The 23,083-nt window shown below is 46.4% G+C and overlaps 2 protein-coding genes across 4 annotated transcripts in view; one reads left to right on the top strand and one right to left on the bottom strand.

The window, feature by feature from the left end:
• The first annotated feature begins 694 nt into the window (after positions 1-694).
• On the top strand, positions 695-12,567 carry GDF7 (growth differentiation factor 7). The gene is made up of 2 exons (XM_059729292.1): positions 695-879; positions 1,463-12,567. The coding sequence occupies exons 1-2, from the start codon at positions 702-704 to the stop codon at positions 2,368-2,370; spliced, it is 1,086 nt and encodes a 361-aa protein (XP_059585275.1). The 5' UTR covers positions 695-701; the 3' UTR covers positions 2,371-12,567.
• Positions 12,568-15,639: 3,072 nt separating this feature from the next.
• Positions 15,640-23,083, bottom strand: part of LDAH (lipid droplet associated hydrolase) — a 212,529-nt gene continuing 205,085 nt past the window's right edge. For all 3 annotated transcript variants that reach the window (XM_059729282.1, XM_019481514.2, XM_019481521.2), the window contains one exon: positions 15,640-19,512. In XM_059729282.1, the coding sequence (XP_059585265.1) occupies positions 19,337-19,512 (176 nt within the window). In that variant the 3' untranslated portion in view covers positions 15,640-19,336. The remainder of the gene's footprint in view (positions 19,513-23,083) is intronic.

Below are 23,083 nucleotides of genomic sequence, written 5' to 3'. Positions count from 1 at the left end.
TATGCTGTACATTACGTAGGATCTAAACCTACACCGGACGTGACAGAATGTATCAAGTGGATGCTAGATTATATCATGTATAAACGGTTGTGTCTATCACATGATCTACAGTGCACCGTATGGCACGGACACGCTACATGGTCTATATAGACACTAGATCTCGTACGTATCGCACAGAGGAGGCGCAGACGCTGTACCGGGGACCGCGCGCCGCGTGTCCTGACATGACACACGCGCAGCGCGACGCGCTCTACGACGGCTGCGGCCCTTCTCCGCGCTCCCACGTGCGCCCGTCGGTGCAGGGCGGCGTCACACCCGTCCCCGGGGGCAGCGGGCGGGAGAGGCTGCCCCGAGGCGCGGACAGACCGGTCCCCGCCGCCCCGCCCCCGCCCCGCGAGCGCTGGCCGCCCCCCCGGCGGGTCCCGCCTCCCCCCGCTCCCGCCCGCGGGGCCGCGGTTGCGGGGGCAGGGACACCCGTTCCTCCCCGCGCGCCTCTGCCTCGCCGCTCGGGGCTGCCCGCGGGGCGGGGGGGGCCGGGGCCGGGGCCGGGGCTGCGGCGAGGCTGCGGGCGCTCGGCAGGGGGCGCTGCGCGGGGCCAAGCGGCGCCGAGCGCACCATGCTCAAAAGCGGGCGGGGAGCTCCCGACGCCCGCACAGCCCCTGCGCCGGGTCGTGCTGTCCCGGCCGCGCCGAGCCGCCAGCATGCAGCTGCGGGCGGCCGCGGCGCTCTGCCTCTGCGCGCTCAGCGCCTGCCGCCTGCCCGCCGCCGCCCTCCGCAACGGCACGGTGGTGCCGCACCCCTACATGCTGGCGCTCTACCGGCGCGGCGCGCGCCCCGGGCCCGGCACCGTCACCGGCTTCGCGGACCGGGCGCCCGGAGGTGAGCGGCGGCGGCACCTGCGCCGCATCGCCCGCGGCTCCGCAGTGACGGGCGCGGCGGGGCGGGCCGGGACCGAACGCGGGCGCGGGTGGAACGCGGGGCGCGGATGGAACGCGGGTGGAACGCGGCTCCGGATCGAACGCGGCGCGGCGCGGGGCGGGGCGGGCGGGGCGGGGCGCGGCCGGTCCGGATCCAGCGCGGCTCCGGAGCGAGGTGCAGACGGGGCCGCGGCTGATCCCCATCGCACGCGGACGCGGAGCGCGGCTCCCGCATCCCGTCCGCGGCCAAAGCGGGCGCGATCCCGGGCCCCGCAGGTGCGTGGACTAGGGTCCTCGCCCGCCCCCCGCGCACCCCGACGCCGGGACCTGCCCGCTCCCGCCCGCCACACACCTGCCCGGGTGCCGGCATCGCCGCGCGCCCTGCGCCTGCCCAGCCCGGCCGGCGGCGCGGAGCACACGCGCGCGGGTGGAATCGGCGCCGGCCCCGCACGGCCGGGCGCTGGGGGGCGGGGGCGGGTATCCAGGCGGGGGGGAGCGGGGGGGACCCTGCTTGCCCGGCTCAGCCTCTGCTCCCTCCCCTGCAGCCGAGGCGGCGGCGGCGCAGAGGTACGTCTTCGACATCTCCAGCCTGGGCGAGGCGGACGAGGTGGTGGGCGCCGAGCTGCGCATCCTGCGGCGCCGGCCCGAGAACCGGAGCCTGGCCCGGGCCGCGACCCGCAGCGCGCCCCGCCTGCTGCTCTCCACCTGCCCCGGCCCGGCCCGGCCGCCCCGCCTGCTGCAGGCCCGCGCCGCCCGCGCCTTCCCCTCGGGCCCGCCGCGCTGGGAGGTGTTCGACGTGCGGGACGCGCTGCGGGGCGACGGGCCGCGGCCCCGGCTGCTGTGCTTCGTGCTCAGCGTGCTGGCCGAGCCGTCCGGGGCAGCGCTGCCCCCGGGGCAGCTGGGCTTCGGCAAGCAGCAGCAGGCAGCCGGCGAGAGAGCCCTGCTGGTGGCTTTCTCCCGTGCCCAGCGGCGGGAGAGCCTCTTCAAGGAGCTCCGGGACAAGGTCAAAGCCCTGGGCAGCCCCCTGGTCTCGGGGCCCGGCGGGGAAAGCCCCCCCAAGCGCAGGAGGAGGCGGCGGCGGCGGCGGACTGCGCTGGCCGCCCGGTCTGGGGGCAGGGGGCAAGGCAAGAAGGCCAAGACGCGCTGCAGCAGGAAGCCCCTGCACGTCAACTTCAAGGAGCTGGGCTGGGACGACTGGATCATCGCCCCTCTGGACTACGAGGCGTATCACTGTGAGGGCCTCTGCGATTTCCCCCTGCGGTCGCACCTGGAGCCCACCAACCATGCCATCATCCAGACCCTGATGAACTCTATGGACCCCGAGTCGACTCCCCCCAGCTGCTGCGTGCCTTCCAAGCTCAGCCCCATCAGCATCCTCTACATCGACTCCGGGAACAATGTGGTTTACAAGCAGTACGAGGACATGGTTGTGGAGACCTGCGGCTGCAGGTAGCAATGTCTGCTGTCTCCGCCAGCCCCACCTCGTGTCTATGCGTATTCCTGGCACGTGCCTTTTGAAAGTAAAGGTAAGAAGAGGCGTCGCAGCCGTCCTCGCGAGGCCCCGTCTGTTGTATCCCAGCAGGCAGGGTTTGCTGTTCAGACCCTCTGCCTGCAGGGTCTGACGCTGGAGGGAGAGATGCAGCAGGAGGTGCAGGATCATTGCTGGGTGCTACGGACTTTCCCCACAGGCAGTGATCTGTACATTTGCTTCCGTAGGTAGATCTGCTCCTCAGCATTGTTCTGAAACCATCCTGCAAACGGGCACTTTCAAAGGGAACAAAACAAAACAAAAGCCCTCCATGGCTGTTTTTCCAGGAATTACAATCTTCAGTACACCTATACAGACACTCGCTGTCCCACCCTGTCTAGGAGGTCAGCTGGGGAGAATCAGCGGTGGTAGCGAGTCTCTCTCTCCCTCTCTCTCTCCCTCTCTTTGAAACGGCCCTGTCCTTGTTCAAGCGAAACCATTGACATTTCCCTTTCGGAAGAACATTTCATTTCTCCCCTCACGGAGGATCAAAGAAATTGCAGCCAGTTGCCTGAAAGGTGGATAGATGGGTGCCGTCTAGTTTCGGAGGCAAACCAGGGTTCAGCTCGTGATCGGTTTGAGTTTAAACCCTGTTTTTTAAGGGTTTGTAATGTGGCTGTAAAATTTCCCATGGGATGAAACCAGAGTGCCTGCTCTTAGCCCCGGGAACATTTTGCTATTGTTTTCCTGAGTTGAAATGATTTTAACCCCTGTCCAGTGCCGTGTGCACACAATGGCCAAGTTCGGCTGTCCGTTGCCTGGCAGCTGGATTTAGTTCCAAACATCTGTCATACGGTGCTCAGCGGGCCTTATTCTGCTCTGCCTTACCAATATTTTAGTGCATGTCAAATAGAAGTCTGTGGAGTTTAACTGGTGTAAAACTGATGTAAGAGATAGGTGAATCCTACTCAGACATCTTACCAGCCCATTGTAGCAAACAATGCTGGTTCGACAGGACTTAAACAGTGACGTGTTATGACTGTAAAAGAATCCGACACATACTGGCTTGGGAGGCTTTTTCATGCTCTTCGAAAATTACAACGATCAGTTTTTGAACCAGGAAACTTTGCAAATGATTTTCCTGCAGTGGGGCAAGCCTTGCTCAGTCCTTTGAATTGAAAAGGGGCTACTCTTAAGAGTAAGCACCTTTTTGCAATTATAGTACTCATTCTCAATTATATCCTGGCTAGCTGTCATATAGCCAGGAACAAAAATGACGAATTGCCAAGGAGATGCTGAAGAATGTTAACTACCTATTAAGAACCTGCTTGAAGGGTTAGGGAATGAACAATACATTTCAGGCCTCATCTTGCTGCACTTAGGCATGCAAGACTCCCATCGACCTTAATCACATTCTGATTTTCCAGGGCATTATCCCTTCATTCGTTGGGTTAAAGAGAAATTCAAGGAGTTTAATTCTGGTTGCACTTTGTAAATTATGGAAAAATTGTGAAAGATTCAGAAAGGAGCTAAGAGACCTTAGAGTCTCAAACTAGTTTATTCAAAAGGAGGTTACGAAAGAACTTCATCACCATCGTAAGTGGGAAAGAGATTTTGGGAAGTAGATGGCTTTTTAGTAGTAAAAAGTAGGTACATCCAGACCCAATGTTTGGAAGCTGAAGTGAGGTAAAATCAGACCCGAATTAAAACCCATTGTTTTGAACACGGAGAAATGTTAACCATTGAAGCAACTCGCTGATGGATTCTGTGGTTTTATATGACTTGACGTATTTGAATCAAGGTTGGCTGGTTTCCTAATGTGTGCTATTGCACAGACAGAATTCATTGTCTACATGGAGAAATTGCTAGGTAGTATTCTGGGGACTGTGTTCTCATCAGCCTAAATGAATATAATGGTTCCTTCTGGCTTTAAATCTATGAATCTGCAAAATTTGTCCAATGTCAATAATTTGCTCTAATATGCAGAACACAGAAGCAGGCCCAAAGACTTAACATCTTTAAAACCATTTTTGAAAGAAGTTAAATGACTGGATAGGTCCTGCAGACCCACAGAGAAAACTCTTCCATTTCAACCATTTTCCCCCGCCCCCCAGCAAAATGCCTTATGATTGCATATTGGCAGATAAAATCAGACCAGGGGTTACTCACATAGGCTCAAAGAGCACGCGAGCAAAATATTTGCTAGCATTTGCACTCCGACCTTGAAAGCTGAACAATTTGCCTGTTGCTCTGCTCGTAGAGATCCGTAGAAGACTCATCACAACCTAATGTCCATCTATATGGAATTAAACAGGGGCACTCTGTACGATGCCAATCGGACCGAGTAATTTGGGCAGCCTGCCAACCTAAGTAGTACATATGCTTTGAAGTCAGAAATACGTATGAATCACTCTCAGGGCAGAAGTGAGTGTCCTGGGTCTGGTGCTGTATAAGACAGGCTAATATTCAGTCCTGAATTGCTCATACTTTCTCTTCAGTAATTTAGCAGATCCTTTGCAAAATAGTGTGTGTTTTCTACTATCAGTTAAAATATTGCCAAATGTGCATCAGTGCCTGGTAGCTACGGTCCTTTGCTTTCGTAGGAGTTAAATTAATGTTGTAACTTTGCCTAAGCAGCTAAACTTTCCCAAAGTTCAGAGGTGCCTGGATCTGGGGATTTGATTGTGCTGTTGTAGAGGGAAGGGGTAACCTCCAAAAACTAGACCGGGATCCAACTATTTTAAAGTTCAGAAAAGTTTGGACCGAGGGCTTGGTTCAGATCCAGCTCGAATTGTAAGAAACCCCCGGAGAGGATAATACAGTTACAGAGAAGAAACCATACAACATTAATAATAATGAAATAGATGCCGAGCAAGATCCCTACCTGGCATAGCTCCATCGTAACTCCAGCTGAGGATCAGGCCCTCGAAATCGAGGGTAGGGAAGAAATTTTGCACTGTCCTAAATGAACTTTAATCCCACCGACTACTTTGGATTTATATCAGTGCAACAGAGAGGGAAATTTGGCTTCATATAGCGGAACGAATGTAAATAAGTGCTAAATATGGCATATTCTTATACTGGGATTATTCTGAGACACAGAGGTTAGCAGCTGAAAGGAAGGCTTGACTCCTTGCCAGTGGATTTTTTAAATTTAAATTTCTATTTTTTTGTATTATGACTTCCCTGTTGATCCCAGCTCTCTGTGGTTAGAGGCTTGTAAATAATGCTAGCTAGGTGACAGGCATTTCACAAGGCTAAGCTGGGGCAAGTGCTGCAGCAAAGGTCAGCTGGAGACTTCGCAGGTTTGTTTCAAGTTTCAGCGTTATTAAGAATAAAAGTTAGGAGAGGCGATGAAAAGTGAGGAGGCTGTCGTGAACTGCTCTGCAGCAATTTGTTCTGGAAATATCATGTCATTTTCTTACAATGTCACTGAGCCTTTTTTTTTTTTTGGAAGCTGCTGGATGCTTTTTTTTTGTTGCTGCTTTTTCTCCCATTTACTTATTTTTCCAAATAAAACCCTTTGCATGACAGAGGTTCAAAGCTGGGCCGTACCATATCCAGAGCTGAATGTCCTTGCCAGCTGGGGGCTGTTAATGGCCCTTGGCAGACTGGTGGCCTCTAACCAATTACTAAGTGGCGGAGGGGCTACATCACAGAAGACATTAACACGAGTGACAGTAATTGACATTCTTGCTGACAGCCTAAGTGCCTTGGAAAGAAAGGGCCCTGGAGACAGAATTCACCTATCAGTCCGAAAGCTCCTTCTGAACAAGGTTAGCCACCGCATTGATGGGTGCTACTGAGAGATCTGCGGTAGATTGACCTACGCTGGCATGCCGGTGGATTGACAGCCTGTAGAGCTGCTGCCACCATTCGGTACTTTGCCTGGTCTGGGCGATGGAGGGGGGGACCAGCTTGATACAGGCTCTGGAGTTCTGTCTGGCCTCTTTCATGATCACAAAATTAAGACAAAAAAAGAGGGTCCGGAACAGAGAGAGAGGTCACTAGTGACTGTGATCTCTGATGACGTCTCTTGTTTGTTCATATTTGAGCCAATCATCAAGTTGCATCTCTGATTGCCTCTCTGAACAGGCATGTTTGGTTTTAGACAGGGAGAACTAGAGTTGCACATCTGTCAGAAAAGCACCTCTTCTGCCCTTTTTATTGCCTGCAAAATGTCAGGAGAATTTCATCAGAATAGCAATCACGGAGAGAGAAGGTGCGGAACAAAGGCACATTTATCTTCTATAGCGTTGCTTTTCAGGAAGAATCTGATTCCCCTTCACTTTCCGCAGAGGAACAAGAGCTTTCAGTCTGTTTTGGCCACAAGAAACTTCTTTTTTCCTCCTGTTTCTTATTGAAGGCTGGGGCTTTATCTGTCCATTAAAATGCAGTCTGCAAAAACGCTCGTGTTCTAAGCGGGGTACAAGAATAGAGAGTCAGTCTTTGTGAATACTGGGACAAACATGGCCTTCAGTTATAACAGTGTAAATTCTGCGTGACTCCTTCGAAGTTTAAAGGAGTTACTCTGGATTTACACCTGTATAACTGAGACCCCCAAACTGGAGCACCACCTCCTATTTTGAATAGAGCAGCTATTCTGATTCTCAGCGAGGATATCTTTGTTGCAGTGGGGAGGTGTAAGGAGAGTACGGTATTGTACTTGCACTGAGTGCAAATCAAGAAAAACTCTGTTGCGGTTAATCAGTACAAAGCTGGTGTAAGCGAAACCTCTGAGGTTCAGTTCATCTTTAGCACTACCTGATATAGGATATGATTCCTGGGAGGGATGGAAGATGGTAAGATAAAGCAGAGCTGGGATGGAGTTCTTTGTACATATGCTCACTACTACCTTCTAGTGGCAAGGAGCATTGCTCAGCATAACTCAGTTGATGATATAATCCTTTCCTCAGTTTTTCAGCTTGGAGTACGGGGGCTTATTCTTGAAGCCAGTGCTTGCAATCTCGGTTCCTTAGGTCAGTCTGCAGACAACAATTGTCTCTGTGCAGAGTTTTTTGCAACGTCATTCCAAAAAAGTTGCAAAATACCATAGCTAGGATGAGACCAGGGGACTCTGGAAAATAAGGGAGAGAAGCCCTAGAGCCCAAGCAATATTTCCTGTGCAGTATCTGACAATATTAATTACATGTGTGGGCAGCTCCTGTGTTCCCGAGGCCCTCACAACTCTGGAGGGAGTTTTTGGTGCACATGAAAAACTTGGTCCTACACTCCATGGGGACATTCACACAGGCTGAGAGCTAACACGGGGCCGACATACCACTTCAATCCTGCTCGAGGCCTGAGGTGAGAAATAAGGACTTTATCAGCTTTTGTGCAGCAAGGATTTCCATGCAGTATTGTACAGCTACAGTGAGGAACAACAGGCATGAAGTGAAGCAGCGGGTTAGGAAGCATCAGTCCCTCTGGCAGGGAGGCAGCGTCCATCCCTGTAATATCTGAGTGCCTTGCCATATTTAATGAATTTATCTTGATAGCACCTTATAGAGAAAGGAAGAAATACAATGCCTTTTTACAAGTGGGTTATTGAGGCACTGGAAAAACAAAGAGACTTGTCCAGGGTCACAAGGAAGCCTGTGGCAGATCAGGGTATGAACCCAGGTCTCAGACTAGTGCCCTGTCCACTCCTTCTCTCACCTCCCTTAATTCAAAGCCAGAACAATAACATTTTATGTCATAACAACAGTTGAATACAAGGATATTTTTTAATCAGCCACCTCTTGCCAGAGTTAAATCTTTGGGCACATCCAAACAGTATAAATAGGGTACCAGAGTTTGCACATGAACAAATGTGAATTCAGTAGATTTAGAGTGATTTCAATGGATAATTATAGGTTCTCAATCTCCAGTATTTATATAACCTTTCCAATAAAAAACCACAGTTTCCATGAAGGGAATATTCTACAGCAGGATTTATTTGACCTTCAGCACCATTTTTATCTGCAGGATATAATTACAGCTAAGCTAGAAATATTAAGCATTTGAGAAAAGAACTGTGTATTTGCAATTTATTGGCTCCATTCTCCTTTGCATGGGAATAGCTCACCAAGGGGAGAGGAAACTTGCAAATTGTTACCATTTGAGTTGTAGGCCTTGAGGCTCTGCATCGGGGAAGCACCCACATTCAGGAAAAAGTTGAAGCATGTGTCTAATGCTAAGTGGGTTGGAAGCCAATGGATCTTAAGCAGGAGCGTAAATACATTGCTGTTTCCCATCCTAAAATCTCAGGAGTGCTGTCTCGTACAAATGTATGTATGTGCTATGGAATAGCGGGTGGGGAGAGCAGAGAGCAGAATGGGTTGGTGCCAAAGGTAACTTGCTAATCATTATGACGTCCAAGCCGATTACTGGCAAAAAGCACTTTTTCCAGAACGTTTACAGCCTTTTTTTTTCTCTCGTAGATTTTTTTTCTTTAATTCTCTTAAAGTAACCACAACAATGTAATAAAAACTTTTTATATAGGACAGACAAGACAAGGGTAGAAGGGAAAAGAGCAGTCACCAGCTTGCTCAATGACACTGCTGGAGAATTATGTTGGGGCTGCTTCTGGTTTTACAGGAGTTTTATAGTGATATCATTTTATTGATTATCTTGGCTTACATTGGAACAAACAGGTTTTAGGTTCAAAACATCCCTCAGCTATTTCTGTCTGCTATGCTTCTAAAAGCCAATCTTCAGTTTAATATTATAGACAGTTCTTTGTAGATCTATACCATATAGATTTTAACTACCACCCTGATCCTGGTAACCCCAAATCCACATGTTTCCATGATTAAAATGAAACACCTCTATCTATCTATCTATCTATCTATCTATCTATCTATCTATCTATCTATCTATCTATCTATCTATCTATCTATCTATCTATCTATCTATCTATCTATCTATCTATCTATCTTAGTGGTGTTTTATTTAAATCACAGAAACATGTGGATTTGGGGTTACCTCTTTTTAACCAAAAATTGGGAATTTTTTTAAATCAGAGAAAACCAGGATCCCTGATGCTGATGTCTCTTGCTCATACTCCTAAATACCATTGGCTATTTATACAATTTCTGTTTTGACTTTTACTTATCGAAAAAAGGCTATAGTCTTCCCATTCATTGCTTTTGGTCCCAAATGCTGCAAACGCGTAAGCATGTGCCAAACGCTCTTTACCTGCATGGTCCCATTGATAGTCTCACGTATAGTTAACATGTGCCCAAGTGTTTTCTAGGACTAAGATCTTGGAGGTGATCAGAGATGAGCATGTTTCATTACCACTCTATTATACCTTTGCATGGTGTTCAGTGGCACTACATCTGGACTAATGCAGTGGTGGGTCAGCTCCAAGCAATGATGTGATGAATTAGGATTTACCTCTCCTGCCTAGAAGGATACTGACTCCAAGAGCAGCAGAAGCAAGTTTTTAATTTCCCATATTTTCTTGTAATGTTGAAAAGGCAAGGAATCTGCTTTTCACTTCATGTTATTAATAGTCATGCACAAAAGACCTAATACAACTGGACACACATATCATAAACACTAATAGCAAGGAGAGTAAGGAAGGGTAGGTACCTGCCCTGGCTAAGTCTGGAAAGCTGGTGGCTTCCTGTCATACTTGTAGCCAGCACTAAAATAACAGGACCTATTGTTTTGTTTCCAGAGTGATAATGTAGTTGTGTGTGTTGAGAAAAAGGTCTGACAAGGGAGAAGGCATGGAAAGTCTGAACATTGTATGGCATGACCTTTGTTTTTCAAATGATCCTATTATCCAGGGTTGTTCCCCACAGCTCCTACTAATAATATTGAAAATTCCTTTAGCTGCGTAAGGGCCTGATTGCCCAGCCCACAAAAAGTCAATGAGAAAACTCCAGCTGACTTGATCAAGCCCCAAAAAGACAGCTAGATCAAATTAGTCAATATTCTCATGGCATGGTCATTTTTAAATCATCAACAATGAAATGACAATTCAGCACTGTAGCCCAAATGCACTGCTACCGCAAATCCATGTATCTCCATTGGCATCAATGAGACCACATTGCTGTAAGGTAGCCAAGGAGCTTGCGAAATGATTTATTTGTAGAGGGACTAGCCGTGCAACAAAAACCCACAATCTGCAGAATGTGACATAGGATTTCTAGTAGATTATAATGTAAAGTATGGAAAAGGATGTGGAGAAGAAGGGAAAAACAAATGGCGAGTTACTGACAGTGCAGAGCCACTGAAAGGTAACAGGGAGGATTTCTCTGGCTTCCTTTTCTTCAGATAAATCACTGGTAGACAACCAGGCAGCCTGGCTGTGTGTTACTCTATACCGTCATGAGAGTGGGTTTATGTCTTCTATGACAATCTGTATTCAGTCTTCAATACCTATTTATAATATTGTGCCTTACCAAATACTTTGGCAGCAATAGCAATGTTGTATGTATGCCATCCTGCCTTTTCTGTAAGGGTTTTGGACTTTAAAAAGGCCCTAGCCTTATACCCATCTCTGAGTGTATATTTGCAGCCTTATAAAGACTATTCCTAGGTACTGAGGCTAATTTTCCCCTTGCTGACACTGACTCTAGTTTTACAGTACTGTAACTTTATTTTCTTGGAGCTAGGCCGGACTTTCATTGATGCAAAGGAGATCTCATTCAGGCTTGCTGTATGTAATTATACTTATGTGAGGACCAGATAGAACAGCTTAGAAATAGTGTCACACATCTAGATATTTTTAATAGATTGTTTTTGAATCTTTTAAACCAAGCCTTAATCTCATCTTGGTAACACCTTTAATGAATGGCAGGTTACAGTCAGCATCTTGAATTTGTTCCTTGCCTTTCACCATCACCTCTTCCTAGGCATTTTTGTATTTTGGCAGGCCAGGTTTCCAAGATGGGGAGCACAGACTTAATATTCAACACATGCTGAAATGCTTTGCTGAGTCAGGCAAAGAGCTTGCTTCTGATCTTACGCCACTTTATTCTGGAGCAACGTCAGTCCCTTCAGTAGCAAAGCCTCTGATTTACACCCATGTAAGAATGATAAGGATCAGAGTATGGGTGAAAATTACTCAATATGATGGCAAAGCCACGTCGAGGTTTTAAGTCCAACATTTTCAAGACGACATGTATGGCCAGTTTGATCCCATACTAGTCCCAACTGAACTGGATTGATTTCACTAGAACCAAATTTGTTATTTCTGTGCAGGTTTGTGGGTGGAAAGTTTTATTTTGGAAAGTCGATTTCCATGGGTGATTCAGTCAACTGCAGCGGACTTAACATGAAGACATTGATCTGAAATATGGTGTCATTTGCACATTGGCACATATACAATGAGATTTGGTTATAATTCACACCGTTTTGGTATTTTACTGCAAGTCAAGTAGTACCACTTGGACTTTTAAATGGCACCTAGTGCGATTGATGTGATTTTTAGAAGTGTTGAGCATCCAGAAGTCCTATTCCCTTTGGTCAAAGCTGTGAAGGCTTAGTGCCTTTGCGAATCAGTCCCTTTTGCTTAGATGGCTAACTAGAGATTCAAGACACAGATGCTGACATTTTGAAATTCCATGGGGGTTATTTGCTAATAAGAACTTGATGCATCTTTTTGCAGAACACACTGGTTTCTCTGGTTCGTATTTCTAATGGTCCTAATACAATTTGTTCATCCAGCCTGCTACATTACTGAACCTGCTGTTCTTATGCTTGCCTCCTTCTAAGACTGAACAACTCTATTTGGAGCTCCTTCAGCAATATGAGGATCTCTGCTGATCAGCCATGGTTTTATTTATATGTTTTAGAAAGGAAAAGACCAAAAAAAAAATCAACAAAGGGTTCATTGTTCCAGTTTAACCCATATAATCCATTTCTTAAAACAATAACTTACCTCCTGTCTTTGTCTGTACCTCTAAACTATACATTTATTTTGTTCAGCTTGTCCAGGTCTGACTGTGTGAAATGTTTCTAAAGAAGACAGCTCTGTAAGTGATGGTGTAAATGCATTGTGTGTATGTATTCTAAAGTTTAAATAGATTGTACATATGGAATTGTAAATGAACTGTACACAGCAATCTATATTTTCTTGAATATATTATATAGCAGTATATATTTGTTAAATAAGCATTCCTGTATACTCTCCATTAACCTTTTTAATATTTTGTACAGATAAGTTTATTAAATATTTTATTGATATCTTTTTTTCCCCCAAGATGTTTCTTTTAAAGATGTGCACATTTTTTTGGATTGAAAAACAGAGTGTGTTGGTTTCTGAACATCCATCACTAGCACAGGTTTACACAGTCCCATTGACTCAAAGTTAAGTGACACAGCACTGGGCCATTTTGGCTATCACCTGCCGGCAAAGTAAGGAGCGGAAAAAGAGGGCTGATTTCCCTTTTCCGCCAAGTGTAGGCGATACAGTGGAATGTGACAGATAAATGAATCCAGTGCAGAGCTCTACAATGTATCTTGCCCAGGCAGTGCCTGCAATATCCATGTCACAAAGATGTGTGCTTGGCAGAACTGGTTGTAATTTTAAAAAATTTGAAAATACTGATAGAATTTTGATCTTCAAATGAAAAAGGGAAAAAATTTGGACAAATGTGCGTCTGGCTTGTCTACGTGGTTTATCGTTGTAGAAGGCAGGGTAGATTTGCACCTTACAGACTAAAACAGAGATGTATAGCATAAGCTTGAGCTCACTTCATCAGATGCTGTGAAAGGACATGCATGGAGCTGTGTATCAAATGGAGAGAATGATTAGAATATAGGAGTGAGCCGTATTTAGCCATGTGAGTCCGAAGTCAGGCAGAAGGCAGGGTAGATTTGCACTTTATAGACTAACTAAATGGGAAATGTAGAGCATAAGCTTTCACAAACAAAGAGCCTTTATTGCTAAGCCCTCTGCTAGCAAAAGCATATGCTATACATCTCTAATTTAGTTAGTCTATAACAGTGATTCTCACCCAGGGGGTTGTGGCACCCTGGGTTGCCTTGACGTCCCTTCAAGTGTGTCACAGGGTACTTCACAATGTTAGCACTGTTAGGTGTGCAAACAAGATTCACAGGATAAACCCAGAGATTTCAAATAGGAATTCATTGGGTTACAACATTCTCGTCTGTTGTGGTCTTTTTGGGTTCTTTGCAACAGAAGAATTGCTTTATTATTTTTCCTGCAGTCAAAAAACAAGTGAAAATGAAGAGCTGGCATTTTGCAAGGGGTGCCTTGAGTCGAGCCCCCTCCAGGACCCGTGGGGTGTGACCAGAGCTGCTGCCGTCACAACAGCTGTTACCAGGCTGGGCTGGGACCAGAACAAATGTGCTCCGTGCCCTGGGCTGCAGCCTGCTGGAGCAAGGTTAAGTGCTGGGAGAGTGGGGGGGCAAAAGCAGCAGAGAAGCAGCGGGGTGGGGAGTAGGCAATATCTGTGGCTCCAGCCCTTACCCTGGGTCAGTGTCAGGGCGGGAGCTGCAGCAGCTACCTGTCTCCCCAGCTGCCTTGTACTTGAATCCAAGATCAGCATGCCCCCCCCATGTTAAATAAGGGGATAAATCTTGTATTGGATTCCAGTAAACACAGTCCATGTCGATAGTTTTTAAAGGGATATTATTTTGTGTTAAACCAATATCTTCATATAAAACTTTAAAGGTACAGTCTCCTCTTGCGTGTGGAGTCCACCTGCTTTCCTAGATCCTTATGAGTGGCAAGAACTGGCTCTCAAGAATCCCATGTGAAAAACAATAGATGGAATTAACATTTATGCAACAAAGCCCAAATTAAGGCCAGACTGGAAACACTGTTCCTACTCTGACCAAGTTTAACTGGTGCAACTGCAGCGCTGGCAAATTTTAAAGATTTCTATTAGCGGAAAGGAAAGTGAGCGCTATTCCATTCCACGTGGTCTGCATACCAAAGGATTTTTGCAAGGATTGGGACATGTAAGTGGAGTTGGAGAGCTTTGGGGCTTGAAGGGGAGGCAACTGGGATCTCAGTGAACAGGGAAAATAAAGGACATTCCCCAACTGACAATTACATTAAAAAAGGAAAACAAAAAGCTTTCCATCAAGAATCTGACTGACAAACTATATACTGAGACAGGCACTAGTCATGTATTTTAAACAACAGCCTACATGTATTAACTTCTGCAAGCTGTTAGGAAACCACAGCACAATTACTGTCCCGCAAGTACTTTTGTGCAACATGTGAGAAATGGAAAAATTAGGTCCACTTATCATCAGCTGGAACACTTGAAAATAGTCTCTAATTATGTCTTTTTCAAGGCGGCGGCAGTGGCTTTTCCCACCCCTGTCCCACTTGTGCATTTGCGTTGTCCTGTTTCATAACTTCCACATGATGCTGCCTAGAGCAACAATCACTTCTGGCAACTGGTTTATATTATTTCTGTTACGGCTCTTGCTTTTACTAAAATCCCATCAGTCACTCCAGCAATATTATACTGCTTAATGGTGCCTGGTCACTCACAAACTCTCCCTGGATTCTTACGTTGTCTAAGCTCCAAAAAAGAGACTGTTTTGCTGTGAGCAGAGGGGCTCAGACACTCACTGTGATTGTGAGTTTGAGCGTGACCTGGGAGACAGAGTAAAGCGACTTGTCTCTTGGGTTGAGCAGGTTTACACAAATCCAATTTTCTGAGCAACTGTGCTAACAGCAAAACGTGTCTTTTGTTTCTCATTCAAAATGCTGGTTTGTAGGTGAGCCAGAACTTGTGGCTGGGTGATAAAGGATGAAAATACCAATGTATTTCCTGCAGAATTACATAGGTAAATGTGATCCACTGCCGGGAACAGTTTATCTGTTGCACATTGCATGCATGTGTTTATCTGGCCTTCCATGGCTTAAGAAATCCCTGTTTGCTCTAGGTCCCCATATAAATCTCTGCCATAAACACTGCATATGTAAGACAAACTTCTGCTGTGCAGTCAAACCTCCCTGATCCACACACCTGGCAACTCATGAAAAGAGTGAGTATTGGCTGCATAGGATTAATTCAAGTGAGATGTGGGGAGCACTTATTATTCTCCGTAAACAGACAACAATCAAAACTTTCCTAGATGCCCACGTGATTTGGGAACTAAAATCTTACTGACTTTTTGAGACCAAGGCTCTGAAGAGTCTGTCACCCCTTTGGAAAGTTTGGCCCTAGACTCTAAAGCCCTGTAGATATTTTTGAACATTTTGCACCTACCAGGTTATGAAGTATGATAATCAATGCAAAATAACTGTTGGCAAACTGAAGGAACAAAGGCCATTTTTCAATAAATGTTTTTATTTCTCTTATAGTATTTGCTCACTTTCTTAAAACACGTTGACCCAAGCATGAGCAGAAGTGCCATTGAAGTGAATAGAAGTACTCAGACGCTTAAAGTACACAAGTACACAAGTGCTTGAGTAGATCAGGTTGTAACAACACAAATTCATTTGCGGAGGGACTCCCAGTTGTATTGAGAAATAAGGATTTTTCTGCCTGCTTAAAGGAAGCATCACGTTTGGCCCATGCACTCTTCTCACACTTTTTTTTGACTCAGATCCTTGTTAACCCCTTAGCACCAGAAGAGTTGGATTTTCTCCCTGCAAGGTCCTTTGCTTTCAGCAGAGGCACTGGAAAGTCACCTGTATGACAAGAACAGTGTTCCTCACATTGCTGGCCAAATCCCTCAGCAAAGCTCAATCAGTTTGGTTTCAGGGCTGTTGAAGGCCTGCGGTTCTCATGGCCTTTCACAGAACTTCTGAAACCCAGGCCCAGGCCTTTTAGCGCTGAGCACAATGGGGACCGTTCAGATCTCAGCCAAGGGATACCAGCTCCTACGAGGAAGGAATTGTGTCACAACATTCTCATTAATGTCACAGGAAAAACATCTAATAAAGGCATAAGGGAATAGCAACAAGCAAATCTGACTGTTCTTAACCAATTCTGCCCTCAGGTTATGTCTTATGGCAATCAGAGGAATGTACTGAAATAGATTAACAGGGCAAAATGTAAAAAGGAATACACAGCCTGAGTCCATGCATTAAGCAAGTTCCCCATATAACGTCTATGACTCATACACCTTGAACAAGAGTTTACCATTGGCTTTCAGTACCCAGACCTAACAGTAGCTTGTATTCTCCAGTCAGTACAAATGTATCCCATCTCTTGGAGGCCCATCTAGAAGACCTGAATTTTTACAGACTGATCATTTGATCCCATATACTCCAAGAAACAAACGTTTATTCAGTCATATCAATGAGTAAGTACACAACAACCGTTTGAACCATCTGCTGTGTTTCAAACGCACATATATCGTGGACCCTACATGCCCATGCTGGCAAATGGGGTCAACTGCTGCAATAAAAAGAATATCCAAAATAACTGCGCGTCACCTAGGGGCTGTTTGAACAGAGATGGCTTTGGAGTTCAAAACTAACATTGCAAATTTTTGTTTCCTCGCCCGTATTAGGCAACAAAAGAAATTCTCGTGATTATAGCTGTGCAGAGGGAAGGCAGCCTCTGAGCTTGCTGTAAACGTGAGTTAAAATCATAGGGCAGTTTGCAAAAATGGCTTCACATATATTCAGCTTATGCTGATACTCCCCACAGTGCTGCTACTGACTTCTTAAAACATCCACTTGAGCATTGTCTTCTGTTTCACTATATGCCAGCGTCATCTGGAAATGCGTTTGTCCGTTTCAACAGCTAAGCTGCTGATGTTGCAGGAAAAGGTCATTTAAACCTACTGTACATCTGCAGCTCTGAAGGCAAGTCCAAAAGTATCTAGAAACAGCATGCTGAGGTTATGGGGAACCAGAAATGGTGAGAAGTGTCTTTGTGTACTCATACAAAGGGGGAAAAACAAGAAACCTCTTCCAATCTGTCTTCCCAAATCATACAGTACTTTCCCCAGTACCCTTCTCTGTAGTGACTTATTTACCTTCTTAATGAATCATACAAGTTAGAGATGGAAAAGACCCAGCAGGTCATGTAACCCATCTCTTTGCCATAACAGCAAACATCTTGTATCATTCATGTAGTGCTATGTCTTTGTATAAATGCCTTCTGCCACTGGTTTTATACCTTTTCTTTCAGGATACTATTTCAGAGTCTCACTAATATGAAGTCTTTCCTGATTCCACTTGTCTCTTCTGGTAATTTCTGCTCCCAGTGCTTACATTGGCTTAATTCTCAGCTTTAAGTCATGATTCTGTTTCACCACAAATATTTTGAGGTTTCTTTCTGTATTTTCTGTTTACAGTCTATATTGAATTAAAATAAAAGAAGGAAGGTCATGCATGTCGAAGAAAGAGAGTATCCTTAGAAATGAACTAGAGCAACGACCAGAGCCTTGGTCAGTCAAAGACTTTGATGAAGCTCTGCTTATTGATGGCAGCTGAGAACGTGGTCCGAAAATATTCTGAGGGGGTTCATCAGGCACAGCAACTGTGACAGGAAACACTGGCCCTTTTCTGACTGTGAATTTGTGTAACTTGGGCCTTTGGGACAAAAGTCTTAAACAAGTACCTGGAGTTATGGATCTGGCTTCACACTTAGGCACATAATACATGTGGCTTGTTTTTTCAAACTGGTTGAACACCTGAAATTCCCGCTGACTTCAGTAAGGTCAAGGTATTGTTGAGAGCAAGCAGCTTACATAAGTGGATATATATAGTTAGTTATAAACTTGAGACATACTCTTTTGCTCAGGTCTTTACGTTCCCTGCTATTACTTTGAATCTGTATCTCCTTATGCATACCAGATGTATCCTGACAGAAGCTGTAGGCCAGTGATTCTCAACTGGGGTTTGGTAGCACCCTGGGGGTCTAGAAGATCCTTTGAAGGGTCCTGCAGCACCCAGCCCCTGTGAGAGGAGATAAGTGCTGGCACCTCCATGTGCTGGGCACCCTGGGGTCCCAGTGCCATTTCCCAGAGCCTCTCCTACCAGCTCCAGGACCATGGGAGGAGTAGGGGAGAGCTGAGCTGAAAAGTGCAGTCCCTACACCCTGGCCAACCACTGCTGTGTTTGAAAAGGTGGGATCTGCCATAGATGGATGGACACAGGACTGCTCTTTTTCAGACTGACTCATTTTGCTGCTCCTCCCATGCTTCTGGAGCTGGTGGGAGGGGCTGTGGAGAATGTGGGTCTGGTCACTGACATTCAAGTCCCCGGAGAAGCAGGTTTGGTGGCAAGGGCTGCGCTCATTCCCTCAAATACAGAGCAGAGGCAGAGAGGGGGCAGATGGTGTAAAGAGCAGGGCACAACAGGGTCCCATCTCTGCTGCCCTCACTTGGCACTGACCTCTGCAGCTGCAATGCCTAGCAGCCCCTGTCAGCTCTAAGCATGCTGCACCCCTCCCCAGACTCTCAGGGGTGCCCTGCCTGCTGCTGCCTGCCCTGCCACTCCATGAAATCTTTTTAAGGGTACAGTGGGGTATAAGAAAGTAAGCACTGCAAGAAATAGGTGCCACTAAATTTTTGAAAAGTTATGGAAGGGGTCTTGAGTCTAAAAAGGTTCAAAACCACTACCGTAGGCAACGTCTATACTCTCTCACTTGTGGTGGCAAAAGGACGCTGCAAGACTTTGCACTGCCTAACTGCTAGGTGTGAACAACAGAGAAGGAGTGTTTTTTTCTTGGTGGGGGACATGGCCTGAGAGGGAAGTGGCATAAACATGGCCCCATTGACTCTAATACCAATGTTGCATACACTTGTGTCAGCTGAGTACTCCACACTTTACAAAGTCCTGAAGCCACAGCCTGGGAGCCCAATATCATAAGCCTGACACTATTCTTTAGACCAGCCAGTTGTCACATTTTACCCTCTTGAAAACATGTCAGTAGAAAACAAGCCATAACCTGTAACAAATGGAGTAGTTAGGGACAGACTCTTTCACAAAGAAATTACACATTCACAAAATAGTTACATCTTTTGTGTGGTTATTCACTGAAGCAATGTTTATAGTTTGGTCAGGTCATCTTGTAGCCAGTGTGTAATCATGGCAGCCATCTCTTTGCTGGCATCTAGGACGAAAGCGTGCCGGAAGCCTCTCTCGCAGAGCCGAATATCCCCGTCGGGGAAATCCATCTTGATCTCCTCGTAATACTGTTGTGGACACCAGCCATCTGCAGTCCCGTAATAAAATATCAGCTACAAATCAAAGCAGAGAGAAAACATTCATTTGAAAAAGGTGGTGGTGGAGGTGAGGGGAAAGCAAAACTGGGAATCGTGATACATCTTGGTAAATCATCATTATTAAAATCATAAACTCCATTCTACCACTCTCCCACAACGAGAGGCTGTAACCTTCTTACCAGTATCTGGTTAGTGTTTGCTCCTTTTGTCAAGAAATAGTTTCCCAATGACTCAATCTAATAGCAAATGCCCAGTTAGGCTGCCATCACATCCCGGGAAACCACTCTGATCTCCAGGGGACTGTACTGAGCAGAGGCAGTATCACCTTCACTTACAGCTAGCTTTGAAAGTGGCAAAAACCCTTGAATCCTCTATGCAGCCTAATCCTGTCGGTGTCTGTTGGGGCACTTGGAGAACATCTACTAAACCTGGCAGGAGGCATTGGCAGAGGAATACTTGAGGCTAAATCCTATCTCACCTTTGGAGCCTAAATGATATGTACACAGCTGCACAACTGCAGCTCTTGGCGCTTATGTATAGCTTGTGATTCAGCATTGCCCGTCCTAGCCTCCTCAGTATGCCGAGGGATGTAAGTAAGCCTGTGCAAAAAGTCCCGACATTTAGTCAGGCAAAACCCATGACTAGCTGGTGTTAGACAGAGGAGACGGACTTTCTCATATGTTAGTCTAGTGCCACAGTGGCTAAACTGTGGCTCACTGGCATGGTACTTGCAGCTCTCGGGGGCCCACCCACTTCTCCCCAAGGTGGCTCTGGGGGACACCAGGCTGCTGGGGGCTGCAGTCACACTGCTTACCCTGAGGCGCGTTCCCTGCAGGGAAAGCCAGAGCGGTGCAGGTGGTGGTGGGGCGCTCTCCTTCACTCTGGGTGGCTCAGCACACCCCTTCCCCCTGTTCTCTGGTTTTGGTGGAGGATCGGATGTGGCTCCTAGGGTAAGTAACTCTGGCCACCCCTGGTCTAGTAGTTACATCAATGCCCTAGGAAGGAAGAGGCCCAGGTTCTAGGTCCCCAAGTGAGGGCTTAGCCCTGCTTCCCAGCACAGTGTTGTAACCACCAGGTAGGCATTGCCCAGATCCTTTCCCAGCCCCCTCTTTTTGAAGCTTGTCTACTGCACTGTGCATCTAATATTCATCAAATAAATGGATGGAGAACAGTTGGTGCTCTTTTAGGAGCAAGGGCTCAGGATAAAAAAAAAGCAGTCCACTATTAGGATGAATGCTAGGGCAGCATTCATTTCACTGACCCACACTCTCCTTTACATGTTCTCTTCCTCCTGGTCCCACATATCTGCCTCTCCTAGCTGCCTAGTGCTGCTCCCTCTGGCAGGTACACATGCAGTGTAATTCTGTTCTCTTCTGTGGTGAAAACGTGTATGTGCCAAAACCTGCAGGTATGTGGCTATGTATGTATCATTAGCCATGTAAGGAGGACAGGATTTAGCCCCTAGGAATCAGGGGCAGACATGAACTAAGAGCTGCACTGCTCAGTCTTGTCAGAATGAGGGTAATCCTGGGATATGCAGAAGCAGGACTTTAGATGCGAGGTAATTTCAATTCTGTATTGGAGGGTTCCAGTGGGTTTAGGCACTTCTAAGGGTCCTCTCAATTGCAATTTTGGAGTCTGGTGCCTAAATTCTTCCCAAGTCCTTTCTTGGATTTGACCCTTAATGTCAAATCATCTGAAGTCACACAGAAAGCCCATGGCAGAGCAAGGACTTAAATCCAAGCCACCTAAATGCTAGGCTAAGGAAATAATCAAGAGACATCCCTCCTTTCTGTTCTTTCCCAGGAAATCATTTTATAAACCTCACCTTGGCATCCCAAATTCTCAAACTTCTGCATTTCAAATTTGGGTGTGAGAGGTTTTTTGTCTTACACATAGCAAGGTCCAACAATATTGAAAATGTGTAAGTAAAGTCCAACACTGATGACACTTACTAAAATATTAGAGTGCAAGTATGGGATGTGCCATGCTTGTGTTCCTCCCAGACAGTCAAGAACATTTCCTTTGTACTAAGTGTAAGCTGGTGTCTCTTGAAGGAAAAGATTCAAGGGTTGGAAGCACAGGAATCCACACCACATGCTATCAAGGACAATGAAGACTTCTTGGATAGGAGTCCTAAGAGACTGATGCTGGGAAGACTAAAGGGAAAAAAAGAGAAGTGGCAGCATGTGACCACTTTAAGAAGGGTCCCCAGAATTCAAGAGCAACAGACTGAAGGCAGCAACCACATTCAAGCACTCTGTGGTGCAACAGCTGAGGAAAAGGCAGAGGTGAGGACATCAGAAGGCAAGAAGCAGAGGAGCCAGAAGCCTAGAGAGCAGGAAATTCAGAGCCCCCGGGACTGGGGCTCCAAGACCATGATATCAAGAAGGAAGAGAAAAGTGGTGCTGATTGGAGACTCCCTTCTGCTGGGGACAGATGCACCAAATGGCTGTCTGGATTTGGGGTCCTGGGAGGTCTGAAGCCCATATTCAGGATGTACAGAAATACTTCCAAAGCCCATCCACTCCTCAAACCACCACTTTCCTGTTTGTTCATGTATGTACCAGTGATATTGCTAGGAATGATGCTAAGCAGATACAAGGAAACTACAAGGCTCTTGGAAGGAGGATTAAGGAGCTTGGAGCACAAGGGGCGTTTTCCTCATTTCTCCTAGTGGAAGGCAGGGGCCCAGGCTGGGACCACTGACTTATGGAAGTAAATGCATGGCTGAGACAGTGGTGTTGACATGAAGGCTTTGGCTTCTTCGACAATGGGCGGATGTGCTGAGAAGGAGGATGCTATCAAAAGATGGGATCCATCTAATCAGAATGGGAAAGAGCATCTTTGGGTGTTGTCTGGTCAACCCAGTAAGGTGGGCTTTAAACTAGGTTCCATGTGGGATGGTGAACAAAACCCTTCAGGAAGAGAGCAAATAATTCAGAGGGGGAAGGACTTGAAGAAGCAGCTCAATTCTGGGAAAGGGCTAGAGAGCCACAGGACAGCAACAAGTGATGAACAAGTAAAACAAGTAGGTCAGAATGCAAAATATGTCCAATGTATGCATACAAATGCAAGAAGTAACAGGATGAGCTGGAAGTCACAGCTCAGAAAACTTTGTAATGTGTAGTAATGCTTAACTGGATCTAAATAAAAGGCATCTTAATTATAATGTGACAAGGCCCTGGGGATAAAGGCACCCAGGAGGCCTGGAAGTTTCTAAAGGGAATTAGAAATCCAACAAGAAACTGTTACAAGACAATGGAAGTACAAGAAGAATGGCAAGAGACCAATGTGGCTGCATGAAGAGTTCTAGGATGCTTCAAACACAAAAAAGAACATGTACAGGCAATGGAAAGATAGGTAGGTCACCAAGGAGGCATACTTGAAAATAGCAAGAAACTCAAGGGACAAAATCAGGAAGGCAAAGGGAAAAAAATGAGCTGTACCTGGCAAAAAAAAAAGAGGTTCTATCAATATGTTGGCCAGAAAAGAAAGACCAAGGAAGCTGTGGGTGAATTCTTAACAGAAGATGAAAAGACAAACCTACTCAACACCTACATTGCCACAGTCTTCACAGAAAAAT

This window comes from Alligator mississippiensis, chromosome 1 (genome assembly GCF_030867095.1).
Source record: "Alligator mississippiensis isolate rAllMis1 chromosome 1, rAllMis1, whole genome shotgun sequence".
Classification (NCBI taxonomy): Eukaryota; Metazoa; Chordata; order Crocodylia; family Alligatoridae; genus Alligator; species Alligator mississippiensis.
Note: the sequence above shows the minus strand (reverse complement) of the source record. Positions and strands in the feature narration are given on the sequence as shown.